Genomic DNA, 15,323 nt, shown 5'->3' with positions numbered 1-15,323 from the left:
CCGTTCTTAGCTTCCCTGCAAAGCCGGGGAAGGAGCGGAGAGAGGAGACCCCGCCCAGGGATCACTGGCCTCCCTCCATCCAGATCAGAGTCTCTGGTGGTTGAAGGGACCTCCGTGGGGGAATCCACGAGGAAGAACCGGCTTGTGAAGGGGCAGAGCTAGCTGGCCACTGGCATGGTGCAGACAGCAGCCGGCAGCTCCCTCAGGCCAAGGCCCAGCTGCTCCTGGAGGCCTTTAATCCCTCTGATGCGGCCAAGCTTTTCATTCCACAGTTAGAGAAGAGGCCCCTGGGAGATGAAACGCAAGACGGCAGCGAGCACGGAGGTATAAGTGGGGGAAGCTGATGTTGATTCCTCCCCTGAGAGTAAACCTTGCTCGCCTGCGGTGGAGGCGTTGGGGGGGGGGAGGATCTAAGACCTTGGGCCCTGGGAGGTGGGTGTCAGGGCTCTCACTACCCGAACCGCTCCCCCTTTTAAAACCTGCTTACACGGTAAGGCCAAGATCCCCCATCCCCCAAAAACAAATACCACCCTGACACCGGCGTCTACATGCCTGAAAAAGAAACCTGTGGTAATGTGAAAATCAAGCCCAAACGTAGCTGTAAAATGTAGTTCAGAGTTTCCGGCCACAGGTTGCCCCAAGCAGTGCCCCTCCATGTATCTGCAAGGCTGCTTTGCAAAGCCTCACACCAGAGAAAAGGGTACTTTCTCCTACATATGAGCAGTGATAGATACTCAGGAGTTAACTGAGTAAGAAAACCTCCCTGGCCTGGCGCATCTCTCTGATACAGGACAGCAATCTCAGGGCCCACTTTTCCCCCAGGGAACTGATAGGAAGATAGGAGTTTTGGGGGATTTCCAGAAGAATGTGTGGAAGTCTTATTCTCCTGGGTTCTAGAGATGCCAAGTGAGTGTCCTTGACTGTCACATGACCTCCAGCCTGTTCCAGGGCTGCTGTGGAACATCAGGAATTTGCTAATCTTCTGCGGGCAGAGGGTGCAGGGCTCAGGAAACAAAGATACTGTAGCCAAATCCACCCGGGGCCACCTCCCTGGGGAGCCCGAGGGGACAAGGGGCCTCCAGCCCTGCCTCTCACCGCCCTTCACCTTGGCGCTGGGCTTCCACCATCTGCCTCCACCTTGCCACCCTCTTTTCCATCCATCAGCCTCCTCCTTCCCACCCGTTTCTTGCAAGTAGCACTTCCTGCTTGTGGTGGAAGGGGAGGCTATTGGCAAAAATGAAGGGCTGTTGGAGCTCAGGATTTCGGGGGACCAGATTGCTTCTGCCCTGATTTTCGACATGAAGGGATGCTTGTGTCCCCATTACTTAGCACCTGCATGCATGTGCCTTTTCAGGTGTTGTTACCCGGGTCTAGGGATCCATATGAAGGACCTGCATCTTCCCCATGGTTTTGGCCCCTGTACTTCAGTCCTGAGCCCGAGACTACATGGATCCCCAGGCAGGGCTGCAAGGGGGAGGCAGCCACTGCGGCTCAGAGCCGATCAATGACCCCGCAGCCTGAGCCTGTCGGGCAGTGCAGGACTCACCCACCTTTTCTGCTATCAGGAAGTCATAGCGAAGGGCCCCTCGGGTGCAGATGGCGCCCAGCAAGAGGACAAAGACGATGTACAGAAACCACCTGCAAGAAACCCAAGAGCGGAGCAGAGCTGCCACCTGCCGTTGCCCAGCCCCATCCCACCCCACCCCACCCCACTCAGCCTACGGGTTCCCAAGGAGACCTGTCCCAGAGGACAGAGAAAGGCCCATCATGAAGCCTCCCCAGCTTGTCTGGGGGGCGCTTCCAGTACTTTTTCTCCTCTAGCATATTTCATACACACACACACACACACACACACACACACACACACACACACACATATCCACATAAACGTACCATTGTTTTGCCTCTTTCTTACATTACAGAGATTGTTGGGGGTGAGCAGCGGCCCACCAGGCCTCTAGGTGGCCAGGATGCAGGCTGGGGCTGACTGGTAGCCCTGCACCCCATTATCCTGCCGCAAAACAAGCTGATCATCTTTCAGGCCTCGGAGGCCTGCTGTTCCTTGGCCCCCAGGTGACAGAGAGCCAAGCCGAATGTGAAAGGCCAGCAGGGACCTGGCTCTGCCCTCAGATGCCCTGTGACCTCGATCAAGTCACATGACCCCTGCGGCCTCATCCCCATCTGGACAGCGGGAGGATGGGCTAAAGGCTCCTCCCGGGACCTCCCAGCTGTGACCAAAAACGAGACAGGGCTCTTTCTTTCCCTTCCTGCCTGACACCCATCCTTCTCTCTGTCAGCCTCATTTTCTTCCCGACGAGATCACCTTATTTAGCACAAAACAGAGACAGGTGCTGTGTACCTGGCTAGAAGCAACACTGCCATCATGACAAGCTAAAAGCAAACACAGCATCGGTGAAACAGACACAGTAATATTTTTTAAAACATCACAGTTAAAATAATACAGGCACTTTAACCCTCTCGGGCCCTTGTCATGTCTGGGATCTCATTACCTTTCACGCCTACCCAGTGAAGGCAGAGGAGCTTCTTCCCGTGTACAGAGAGAAAACAGAAGATTCTAGAAGGTCAGAAACAGACCCAAGGCACCCAGCCTGTTTGCGTGGGTGGCAGAGTGCGAACTAAAATAGGGACGCCTGACAGCCTTGGGGCAGTGCCAGGGAGGCGAGCTGGGGGAAGAGGAGAGTCAGCCTCTGAGCTCCTACTACGTGCTGTTACACGCAGCATCTCCTCCACAATCTATGGGGCACCCATGTTCTCATTACCTCCATTTTACAGAGAAGAAAAAGGAAGCTCAGAAAGTTAAGTAAATTGCCTGAAGTCACACAGCCAACCAGCGGCTGGGCTGGGATGTAAATCGTAGTCTGTCTGACGGCAAAATTCTTCCTCTTTATAGTCCCTGCAATGACCCTGGAAACTCAACGGTTACAAAATGCCCAAGTTCAAAATGGGGGTGGGGGAGGGGGAGGGACAGGAGTCTGAGGAAAAAGGAAAGAAAGGATTTCATCTTGGTTAACAACCCTCCTCCTTGCTGCATTCCCAGGCAGCGGGTAGCAAAGGGCAATCGTCTGAACCCACCAGACGTGAATTTTCCAGCTGGCTGAGTGTTAAAAGGAGGATTGGAATATAGAATAGATAGGTCACAGTCGGGGCACTCTTAGAACTAAAGGAGCAATCCCCTCTTTTGCCTGGGGTTCTCTCTCCCTCTCTCCAGCTGATTGCCACCAGGGGAACTTACGAGATGCCAACAGCTGCTAGGGAGCCCAGGGGGATGCTGGCAGCAGGCTCCCTGAGGTCGCCCCCCATGTTGAAGCCGGCCATGACTCCTGAAAGACACCCAGATGGGAGAGAAGGGAGAGCTGCATACTCCACGAATCATCTGCCCCTCCTCGGGGCCCTCTCCTGGAAGGGATCCCAGGGCAAAGCCCTCCCATATGCAGCTCTGCAAACTGTACTTCTCAATCTCCCCTGGCAACTGGGGAGGCATCCTCGAGGCATGAAAGGGACCTTTGTGGGTTGGGTGAGTTCGGGAGGAAAGCCCTATTGGCTTCAAAAGCATCTTATGGCCCAGTGCAAAGTAATGAGGGCCAGGGAGACGTCTGGCAGGCCACACAAAGGTCCCAAGGCCACATGCTGAGCTCTGAGCTCTGCTTTCCAGATGGACAACATCCAGGAGAGGCTCCGCCTTAGCAAAGTGCCCACCACTGCCTGCTCAGCAGAGTCCCCTTCCTCTGCTGCCCACAGACTACACTGGCGTTCAGGGGTGCCAGGGGCAGCTCTCAACCAATATTCAGAGCCAGCTACCATGTTCAAAGCTCCTGAGCCGCCAAAGGGCTCTAAACAAACTCCGAAGAACCATCCCGATGCTACCAACACTGAGCGGCAAGCTCCTTTTCATCATGGACTCTATTCCCCATGAACACGCATGAAAAGCAGTCAGTCAGTCACAATAAGGAGGAACAGCACAGTGCGGGATGGTGAGGACATCACTTCAGTCCAAACACACACACACAGGAAACCAACAAGACAATGTGCTCTGAACATCACATGTGGGTCCAGCCCAGATGTGCTCTACCAGCCCACAGGAGTGGGTGCATCTTGAACGTGGACTTGAAGGAAGATTTGCAAGGGCTTAGGGAGAGGAATGGGTCTAACCCCGTCATTACAGATTTATGAACCCTTTGAACCTGACAGAGCCTGTGTTAAGCACTCTTCATGCATTTTTTATCTCGTTTAATCCTCACAACAACCACATCAGAAAAGTAGAATTATTTCCCCTATTTTATAGAAAAGGAAACTAGTGCTCAAAGAGGTTAATTAAAATAGCCCACACACATTTAGTAAGTGGCAAAGCTAAGATTCAACCCTGGTCTGTGCGATTCCAAAAATTGTACTCTTAACGCCCTTGCTATAATGCTTGAGGGAACTCAAGTGCAGTGGAGTGAAGTGAAAGTTTGGGCCCAGAAAGTTAAAGCGGAGCTATTTCAAAGAGTACTGTGAATGTTGGACCAAGGCGGGGACCTGCATAAACTTTGACCCAGCAATTCCACTACTAGGGTTGTATCCTAAGTAAACAGTCAAGGATATGAGTAAAGATTTATCCAAAAATGTTATAAATGCTTGTTTATAATAGTGAAAATTATAAACAACCTAATGTCTAAAAATAGAGGATTGGCTAAATATGTGATGATACATCTTTCAATAAATACCAGGTCACCATTACTGTCAGGGATACGCTGTGACATGAAAAGAGATTTCAAAGCTATCGTTTCAATTTCAGAGGCACATTCTAAAGCAGGACATATGGTATGATGCTACTGTTGTAAAAGAAAAAAAAACAGATAAATAGATGTGTAGAAAAACGAAAAAGGAACTAGAACATGTTTCAAAATCTTAACAATGTTATTGCTAGGTGATGGAAAAACAGATCATTTTCTATTTTATTGTCTATCTCTACTTTCTTAATTTTCTATAGTGATCATTTTGAAATAAGGGAAAAGTAATTCTTAAAGGTCTTTTTGTTTAAAATAGCATGTTAGGCACGTTTTCTTTCTTCTCATTCCCCTCCCTCCCAAGATCCTATTAAAAGGGTAGTTAAGGGGGAAAATGGATACATGCCTCTAAGCAAAGAGGATTAGGAGGGGGAGCCTTAAGTCGATGAAAAGTTTCTACAAATGTCTGCAACATAGAAAATGATACAGAATAAAAGGGAAGGAAAAGAAAGCCTTGGAATGTTTCTCTAGAAGATCTAAATAAACTGCCCAAGGAAAACCAGGGCCGCTAGTGTGGATGTTCACGCCCCAAATGAGGCCCTCCTCAAGAGCCAGCCACACCCACAAATGTGCTGCAGTCAGCTCTCCCATGAAGGAGGAACCCCATCAGGGAGACAGACCCACATACACTATAGCAGGGGATCCACACCAGCAACCAAAGATCGCCAAGTGTGTAACAAAACCCAGCAACAAATACACAAATACATGCATGATAAAAACAGAACAACCTGGGCTGGAAGAAACATATAAATCAGGACACAGAAGAGAATTTTGAAGAAAACACTAATAAGTGGCCCCAGACACATCCAAGAAGAATATTCTACCTATAAAGTGAGATGCTATGAAAAACAAAAAAATAATCTAAGAACAAGAAAAAAGTTTTGGAAATTAAAAACATGATCACTAAAACAAAAAATGCAGTGGAAGATCTAGAAGATAAAGTTAAGTTAATACCCCAGAATTTAGAACAGAAAAATAAAGGGGTAGAAATTTTGAGCAAAGAATAGGAGAAATAGAGGAGAAATCTTGGAGTTACAACATCCAACTAACAGGAGGTCCAGAAAGAGAGAACAGAGAAAATAAAAGAAAATAACCAGGTAGCAATAGAAATAAATGTCTTCAAATTGAGGCAGACAAAAGTCTCTATGTTGAAATATCCCATAAAGTAAACAACAACAAAAATGTCCACACCTAAATGCATCATTGTGCAATTTCAGGAGAAATCCTATTTCCAAAGATTAAAAACTGAACACTTACAAAGGAACAAAAATTAGACTGGCATCAAACTTCTCATCAGCAGCCATGAATTCTACAAAACAATGGAGCACTGATATTTAAATTCTGAGGAAAAGCTATTTTGAAACTAGAGTTTCAGCCAGATTACCAGTTAAGCGAAAGTAAAGTTAAGCTAACAAGGGCTCAGCCAGATTACCAGTTAAGTGAAAGTAAAATTAAGCCGGCTTCCCTGGTGGCGCAGTGGTTGAGAGTCCGCCTGCCACTGCAGGAGACACGGGTTCGTGCCCCAGGCTGGGAAGATCCCACGTGCCGCGGAGCGGCTAGGCCTGTGAGCCATGGCCGCTGAGCCTGCATGTCCGGAGCCTGTGCTCCGCAACCAGAGAGGCCACAGCAGTGAGAGGTCCGCGTACCGCAAAAGAAAAAAGTAAAGTTAAGCTAACAAGGACTTAGAAAATTTACCTCCCACATGTGGTTTCTTTCTTTTTTAAATTAATTAATTAATTTTTGGCTTCGTTGGGTCTTCGTTGCTGTGCACGGGCTTTTTCTAGTTGCAGCAAGCGTGGCCTACTCTTCGCTGTGGTGCGTGAGCTTCTCGTTGCGGTGGCTTCTCTTGTTGCTGAGCATGGGCTCTAGAGCACAGGCTCAGTAGTTGTGGCGCACGGGCTTAGTTGCTCCGTGGCACATGGGATCTTTCCGGTCCAGGGATCGAACACGTGTCCCCTGCATTGGCAGGTGGATTCTTAACCACTGCGCCACCAGGGAAGTCCCCACATATGGTTTCTGAGGAAGATACTAAAGCAAGTACTCCAGCAAAATGAGGATATAAACTGTGAAGGAGAAAAACACATGATTCAGAAAGCAGTGATAATAACTCAGGAATTTATAAGTCCCAGAACAACCGTTGTACAGCAGAGAAACCAGTAGGGATTGAGGCAGAAGAATGGAGGCCCCAGTAGGGATGCCTCTGGATGGGAGCTGGATTCAACACAATGGACAGAGTATGAATTATTTTAAGAATACGCTGACTGCATATTTTGGCAACAAGAAAAAAAAGCTCATTGAAACTCTAGGAAAAGTGAACAAGAAAGTCAACACTTAAACCTGAAGCAAACTAAAATATGACATGATTTTAAACAACTAATAAAATTTTTTTAAATTAACCCATTTGGCCGTGATACTCAGAACATTCTCCCCTAAATGACACAAGGACCACATCAGAATAGCAGTAAAGGAAATGGATTCTAGCCCACCACTTTGGTCTTCAGTGATCAGCTACATAGTCATAGTAGTATATACGTTTATTGCTTTTTAACTTTTAAGATTGACCTATAGACGTAGCACAGAGGACTTAACTATAGCTACAAAGTAGAATACAAATATTACCTACCTTGATGAAATGAAAGTAAAGCTATAGCTAATGGCTATTTGGAAATGAAAAGAGGGAAGAGAAGTAGAGGGAAGAGAAAAGGCACTTATATTTTTGTTGTAGTAGTGTGGGAAACAAAAGTCCCATGACCTTCACTCAGGACTGGCTTGAATGTTAGAAGCTTCGATTCGTTTAATAAGAAAACCTGAAAGGTGAGTTAGCCATTAAATTTGTTAGGTCAATAAGGAAACAGCTAGCAAATATTTATATACCAGTTGCAATAAATTTTAAGTTAATGCTGTAACTTATTCTGTATCTTGCCATCATAAAGGGGAGTTTCTGAGTGTTTGCTAAAATGAGCAAGAAATTTCCAAGAATACTGAAGCTTGTCTTTGAAGTTCCAAAGCCTTTTGACTTGCAATCTTAAGACAAAAAAAAATTTTTAGTAGAGTGTGTGTTTGAGTGAAACTGTGTTCACTTCAAGTTGTAAACTACAGCTTTCATGAGATTTTGCCCATTCACCTGCTAATAATCTACTTATAGCTTCCCTAATATTGCTCTAAAACACAAATATAAAAGGATTATTCAGATTCCCTTAAAATTAGGGATTCCCTTAAGATTACTAAAGCATTCCTTGTAAAAATATTTTACACATAAAATAAATATGACCCTAACACATTAATCCTAAAACACAACACAGAATATTAATTTCCCATACCAACAATAAGGTGTGAAGGGATGTAGCCTAGAATTGATAACAGAGATTTAAGAGTATTATTTAAAGTTATAAAGGCAATCAAAAAAGAACTAAATATTAAAATATAACTATCAAAAATTGGGAAGTGGATGGAGGAACATGTAAGTGAGCTAAACCTTCTCTATTTCTTAGCGTGGAGTCAATAAATTACATCTGGACTTTGATTAATCAATCAGGTTACAGGTATAGGCATATCGCTTGGTAATGTAGTTAGCTCCCAAAGTATTAAAAATGGTTGCCCCCATGGAGGGGCTCTTTGAGTGGTGGCAGTAGGGGGATGAGAGACTACTGCTTTATGTTACAGGCACCTCTGCACTGTTTTTTTTTTTATCACGTGCAAGTCTTATTTGGATCAGAAGAGGAATGCCCAGGACCTGCCTTCCTCTGACCAGCGCTCCTGGGACCACGTCCCGTCACCGAGGCTCTGCTTGAGGGCTAGCGCCCCGCTGCTTGCTACCAGACAATCTGGTACCAAGACCAACCCCGGCCGGATCTCCATGTTTACCTGATTCCCAGGCCCCACTAACTTCAATCATTAACACCATCCCTTTCTGGACCTCCCAAATTCTGACCGTTTTCCAAGGTTCTCACCTGTCCCCAGGTTTACTGGTGTTTCACCTGCCTGGCCACATTGCTTCCACCATCTGCAGTGACCTCATTCTGCCCCCCAAGCCCCAGGCAATTTTATGCAATTCTATTCATTCAGCTTTTTGAGATTACACACTGCTATTTACTCTTTGCCATTTTAGTACCTCCTATAGTTTGTCGTGTCATTCTGTACTCCTTCTTTCACAGCATTTACAAAAGTTAAGAAATGAGGACCCACAAGAACTCCATTCCTATAGATGCTTCTGTCTAGGAAAGTGACTGATTAATCCTAATGGCTTCCTGCTTCCAAACAGGTTCTGTATGCATAACATACAAACGCCCTTTTCTTCTCCCCACCACAATCCCTTCCACAGTCAATGACCTGGCCCCTGATTAGAGGTCCCACTAGCTGGCCTGCTGTGGGGTACATGGGGATCCTGGTCAGTGGGAGCAGAAACAGCTGACACTGACACAGGCCACCCTCAGAAATGGGTCAGACACAGACAACCAGGAAGTGGGCTTCTGAGACAAAACAGAGAAGCCCGAAAATAAGGAGTCAGTACTATACACAAAAAACCCCAGAGACAAGGAAACGGCGGCACCTTGCACTCCAGACAGGAAGCCTCAGGGTGACTCCCGTGGGTGTTCCGGGCACACCTGTTAGATTTTTTTGCACACTGTGGCTCCCAGAATTTTGCCCTTGCACGACTACACGACTCTTGAGCAGATGATCTCTAGTTCTAGTGGACTATAAATGTCTTGTTTGCCAGTTAGATTTAGAAAAATTATTTTGATTTCATATTTTTTCACCCACGCTTGTCAACTATAATAGAGATTCCCTAGTTTGCTTCCTTTCTGCTTCTGGTGCGATTTCAAAATACTATTATTAATGTTAGAGCTAGATTTAGGGTGGGGGCGTGCAGTAGAACAGATATTATTTCCCAGAGATATTTACAAATATGGCACTAAAACAAAAAGGTTCCATGGTGGGTGGGTGGGGGGAACGTTGGGAAAACATTAAACAAGATTAGAGAGATTCTTGCTGCTGGACTTACCATATAACATGCTGGTTTTCATTGTCCATCTCTAAAAAGAGAAATGTAGCACACAGTATTTCCCAAAACTTATTTGACATTGAACACTTTTCAAAAAAATGAAACCCTTTATTCACTGTTAGTGTTCCATGGAGCACAGTTTGGAAAACACCACGTGTCCATTTTGGAATTCCTATTTGATCTTTACACTCTTCTTGGCAGGCTTCCTAAAATTCTTTAAAGTGGCTATTGAGAATCAATGATTCTTAAAGCTGGAAGGTGTCCTAGAGATCACTGACTCCAGCCTTTTATTTTACAGATGAGGAAACCGAGTCCCAAAGAGGGGAGGTGATTTTGCACATGTTTTCAAGCTGGTTGCTTGCAGAACCAGCAGAACTCATCTTCAGGTTTCCTGATCTCAAGTCAGTGTTATTTCCTCCACATCATACAGTCTCTCCATTTCTTTCTAACATCCCTGCTTTTTTTGGATTTTTCTTTTTAAAACAGTGTAACTGCATGATTAATTTGGGGTGACCCCCCCCCACAAGAGTGCTGAACTTAATTAAAATCAGCATCAGTTTACTCACAGGAACTTCTGTCACCAGTTCTGAATCACTAGTCTGTCCTGGTCCAGGGCATTTCCCCTCCTCGTTTGTCTTGAACAGCCAGTTCCAGGAAGCAGTCCTCGCCCTGTATCAGGATGATGATATGGGCTGCACCTTGTTACCATGTAACTTAGGAAACAGCTTCCTTCATATGGGTAAAGCCTTCTGACTTGCTCTTCCACCCTAGTCCTAAGGCCTTTTGGCACATCTTCACTGTCTCAGCTTTAACATGTGAGGGTGATGGTATTGCCCATCGCTTTACCAGCTCGGGTTGAGGAAGCTAAACCTCCAGCGCCATCCAGACCTTCCTGAGCATTGCCATGGTGCTTATCGTTTGGGTAGGTGGCACCAGGTGAACTGGGGCTTGGTGCCCTGGCTCAGATGTCTGTGACAACAGACATGGATGGCCAGGAGAGGAACTGACCCCTTAGACATCTCTAAAATCAGCTCTTGATTAAAATAACCAGTATAAATGTCAATTAACCACTTACCGGCATCTGCGAAATAGCGGTCATCTTTTTCTCACCACCCCCTTCATCAACCATGGCGCACAGAGATCAAAGTCTTCACCTGTTGCCTATTATCACAATCCCACTCCCACCCTAGTTTCTTTTTTGATCCTGAAAATTAGAATTCGTAAGGAAAAAAAAAGTCTAAACGTTTTCTCTAGGCTTTTCTGGTTTCTGTTAGTTGGTCATTAAAGGACCACTTACTCTTTCTTAAGGAACTTCCAAGCTTCCTCCTGGGAGCTTCTTGATCCAAATCTGTGACCTTAGAAAACTTCGATTTTCTCTTTCCATTTAGAGCTTGTTTCTCGGCTGCCTATTTTTTTTTCTTTTTTAAGTTCATAAATTTCTTTTTCTTTTTCACTAAGGTAGAATATCCACGCACTAAAGTGACTTAACCTTATCTGCCACCTTCTGTTGTTATTTGGAGGCAGCGTGGCTCTGAGCCTTGGTCTCCTCACCTGCAAATGGGGATAAGATTATTTACCTCGCAGTACTGTCGTAAAGTTGGAAAGAACATTTATAAGGTGCCTAGCACGGTGCCTGTCACCTGGAAGGTGCTAAATAAATGTCCACTGGGGGCAGATGGGTTCTGTCCCTCACTCACAACTCCCTTGGGTTCCAAAGGACTCTGGCTGCCTCTCCTTACCTTCCACCTGATTTCCAAAACCCCACTCCTTCTCCATACCTGACTGGTTTGTTGATTTAGCTGTTCTGGTGGGAATCTTTCATTCCCTCTTTGCTCTATTCTTGGAGACAGCACTTGTCAGCACCCCACCCTCTCGATGCCTTAGAGATGCTGCTGAGACAGTGTCGAATAACGGGACTTTCAAACGCTGGGACTCCAGCAAGATTTGTTGGCTTCTGGGTCAGGGGCAGCGCCAGACAAACATGTGTCCTCGCTTCCAGCATCCTCTCCAAAGCACACGGGAAGCAATGGGGCTCACCACTTCTGTCAGGTGACCTTGGGAAATCACCTCTCTGTGTCTTTGTTTCCTCATCTGTAAAATGGATTAATAATAGAACCTATGGAAGGATACAGGGTCTGTGGGGCCTAAAACTTAAAAAAAAAATACAAAATTATGAATATGAAATTAGGAGTGGGGCTTTAGAAGGAGGTCACACAAGCGAGGGACCCTGAAGCCCGGGCTTCATTAGCTTCATGGTAAATCTGCATCTGATAGAAGCAGTGGAGCCATGGTGAGGTTTAAATAAAAGACTGTCAAGTGCTCAGCACACTGCCTGATAGTGTAGGCTATTGTAATGATAATAATTATTATAGATATTGTAATAATTCTGAAAAAATTATACATTAATTCTATAAATGAAACTACAAAAATAAACACGTATAATCATTATAAAGCTTCTTTTTCTCCTGTTCCTGCTCACAAGTCCATCAGAATGCAGCAGGGTGAGCCCCATCTTCAGGGTGTCCTTACTTGGGGCTCTCTTCCTTAAAACAGGACCCGGTTGTGGCCGAGCAGGTCCCTGTTCTCTCACCCACAGACACATAACTTAGGAAGAGACCTGGGGATACCCCGGGAGGGGGGATGTAGGCTGGAGGCAGGCCCAGCACTGATGCCCAGAGCTAAGGGTCCCGGAGAGAGCCTGCCAACCCAGGGGGCCAGCACAGCAGACTCCAGAGCTTCTCGGGGTGTGTGTGTGGTGGTGGGGCGGGGGGTGTAGAATCAGGCCGAGGGAGGTCAAAGGACGTCACAGAAACAGCAGGGCTCTTGACCACGGAGGTAACCTGGATGTTCTGGCAAAGGCTGCTGGTTTCCCTGCTACATTTTTATGCTGGGTGTGGTCAACCACAAGAGGCCCTTATCCCTTCCAGTAAGAGCCTGAGATTTGGGAACAGGGGTTACATGACTGCACACAATGGTATTATTCCCAGTGAATTTCCATTTCCTAGTTCCTCCATGTATTGTGGTCCTGGATCCCCAGAGTGGCTGCCTATGTGTGTCTGTGAAAACCCTGTAGGGAGAGATGTTTGGTGGTGTAGCTCGGAGAAGGAGAGTGCTGTGAGAAACAAAGCACAGGCAGAGTCTACTCCAAGGCCCCAGCCCCACCCTGCAGCCATCACCACAGGGTGTGGTGGAGTGCAGTGAGGAGGACGGACAGGAGACCTCGCGTCATACATCCAGAGGAGCCACCGAAACCTAGGCTTCAGCTGCTCTTCCTAGGATGTCTCCTGCCCTTGGGATAAAATCTCTAAAGTAACCTAAACAACATGCTGCTGGCCAGAGATGAGGATGCAGGGTGGGGGAACCGGAAAGTGTTTGTTCTTCCAAACTCCTCTCCCCTCTCTACAGCCTAGAGGTTCTCTTGTTCCAGAAAAGGATGGCGTTGGAGGGCGCCCCAGCCATGACTCACCCAGAGCTGAGCCTTGGCAAATCCATCACCATGGAAACTGCCAATCATCCATGCTTTTCATAGCTTAATGGAACATCTGCCAGGGGAAAGCCAAGTGATACAAATTGCCGGTCCTGCCTACTGTGTTTACACTGGGGCCCCTGCAAAAGAGAGCGAGCCAGGAAAGGCAACCCTCCACAGAGCGATGGTGGCCCAACTCCGGTCACTAAAGCTGGGTGACCTTCCTCAATCCTTCATAAACTCCTCTGTGCTCCTCCTTTCCCAGTTGGTCAAACAAAGGATCAGATCAGTGATTCTCAACCTGGCTGGGCCAGGGGGGGATGGGAGGGACAGTAAAGCACATGCCCTAAGAGGGGTGGGGTTAAAGAGACCTGTGTAGACAGTTTGTTCAATATTATAATGTTATATTTGGAATATTACAAAACAATATTTTCGTAATTTAAACCACAGAAAATAAAGAAGCTTGGCTAATATCCTTAGGTAGCAATCCTTCTCGGAGAAAGGACCAAGATACCCCTCTCTCATCCAGCGGGGCACGTCAGAATTTCCAGGGTAGTGAGGTTTTTAGTGATTATCAAAAATGAATATGGATTCAAAGACGAAAAGTAGCGAGTCGCTGGACTAGCTGATCTCAAATGTTAGTCCAGCTCAAATTCTGGGCCCCTGGGTGGCATCTTCCAACCTCGAGCCACTGCTAATTCCTTAACGGAGGGAGAAGTACCAGAGGGGAGGCTAGCCACCCCTGCCCCTCTCTCACACCAGGCATCCCCTCTCTGACAAGATGCAGGGGCTGGAGAGGCAAAGGAGGGAAGCCAAGGGAGCAGCACGGAGCGGGCCCGGCAGAGTCACGTGCCTGAGGCAGCCTCCTGGAGGTCCTGCCTGCCTCGAAGGCCCACAGGCCTGCCTCAGGTGGAACTGCTAACCTGGCGCCTGCAAGCATGGGCTTTTGACTTGGCATCAGGACTCACTGCCAGGCCTAAGGAAACAAACACTCAGGTGGGAGGCAGGAGGGGGATGAAGATCGGGGGAGGGGGGTGGGGAGTGGGAGGGGCCAGAGGATATTTTCAGATGTTAACTTTTAAAATTCTTCCTCTTTTTTATTTTCCCCTTTCCTTTTCTGTCCATTCAAAAGGAACCTGACCTTTATTTTATTGCCTTGGAGGAAATATGCAGCAGGGGAGAAGTAGGATTTGCCTGCACACTGTTTTGGGTTCTGTTTCTCAAAGGCCTGAGCCCTTAGGAGATTTCCGAGGATTGAGGAAGCAGAAAAAAAGCTGCAGAAAGCCTGGGGAGAGCATGCGGGGACAAAACCAATTTGCTACACAGTTTGCAGGGCCCAGCACAAATAAAAATGTAGGGTTCAGTGTTCAAAAATTATTAAGAATTTTAGCAACAGCAAAGCATTAAACCAAGTATGCGGCCCTTCCAAGCCTGGGGCCCAGTGTGAATGCATAAATCCATGCCCACGAAGCTGGCCCTGGACAGCAGTGTCCCCCGCCCATATTAGAACAGAAGACTGCCCCTCGAGCTGGGGCAGGAAGAGAAAGGCCCACAGGATCTGGAACAACGGGGACCTGGGGCCTACTCCCTGGCAGCACTGGTGGGCATCCAGCAAGACCACAGAAAGGAGGGTCTGAGAAGTACACAGACTCTAAGCATAGGGTTCCCAGGCTCAGCAGATTTCCAGTCCCCAAAAGTGGCTCAGAAGCAGCAGAGGGCATAAACCTGAAGGGATCTGCAGATAGGACAATAGGAGGGCCTGGCTCTGTGCACAGGTGATGAATAGCCAAGGCCGCCTAACATGCCTTGGTACTTGGTAAGACCCTGAGACCCTGAAACAGAATGACAGGGCAAGGCGGAGGCATGATGAATGACTGACAACAGTTTTGTCATCCTGGCAGAATGAAGGCTTAGAGTCAGAGACTGACTCTCTTTCCATTTCATTAAGGTGAAAGAAATGCACTATTTCTGGCATACCTGGATTTGTAGAACAGGATTCTACCTGCCACTACCAAGGCCTAGCTCCAGCCTCAAACCTGTGACCAAGCCTCAAGAGGGGACAGGTCAG

The 15,323-nt window shown here is 47.0% G+C and overlaps 1 protein-coding gene across 1 annotated transcript in view; it reads right to left on the bottom strand.

The window, feature by feature from the left end:
- SLC12A8 (solute carrier family 12 member 8) overlaps positions 1-15,323 on the bottom strand; it is a 113,369-nt gene that overhangs the window by 36,501 nt on the left and 61,545 nt on the right. Inside the window, 2 exon segments of the mRNA XM_065875847.1 lie at positions 1,551-1,638; positions 3,254-3,341. Coding sequence (XP_065731919.1) covers positions 1,551-1,638; positions 3,254-3,341 — 176 coding nt within the window.

This window comes from Phocoena phocoena, chromosome 4 (genome assembly GCF_963924675.1).
Source record: "Phocoena phocoena chromosome 4, mPhoPho1.1, whole genome shotgun sequence".
Taxonomy (NCBI): domain Eukaryota; kingdom Metazoa; phylum Chordata; class Mammalia; order Artiodactyla; family Phocoenidae; genus Phocoena; species Phocoena phocoena.
The sequence above is the reverse complement of the archived record's forward strand: the minus strand, read 5'-3'. Positions and strand labels throughout refer to the sequence as shown.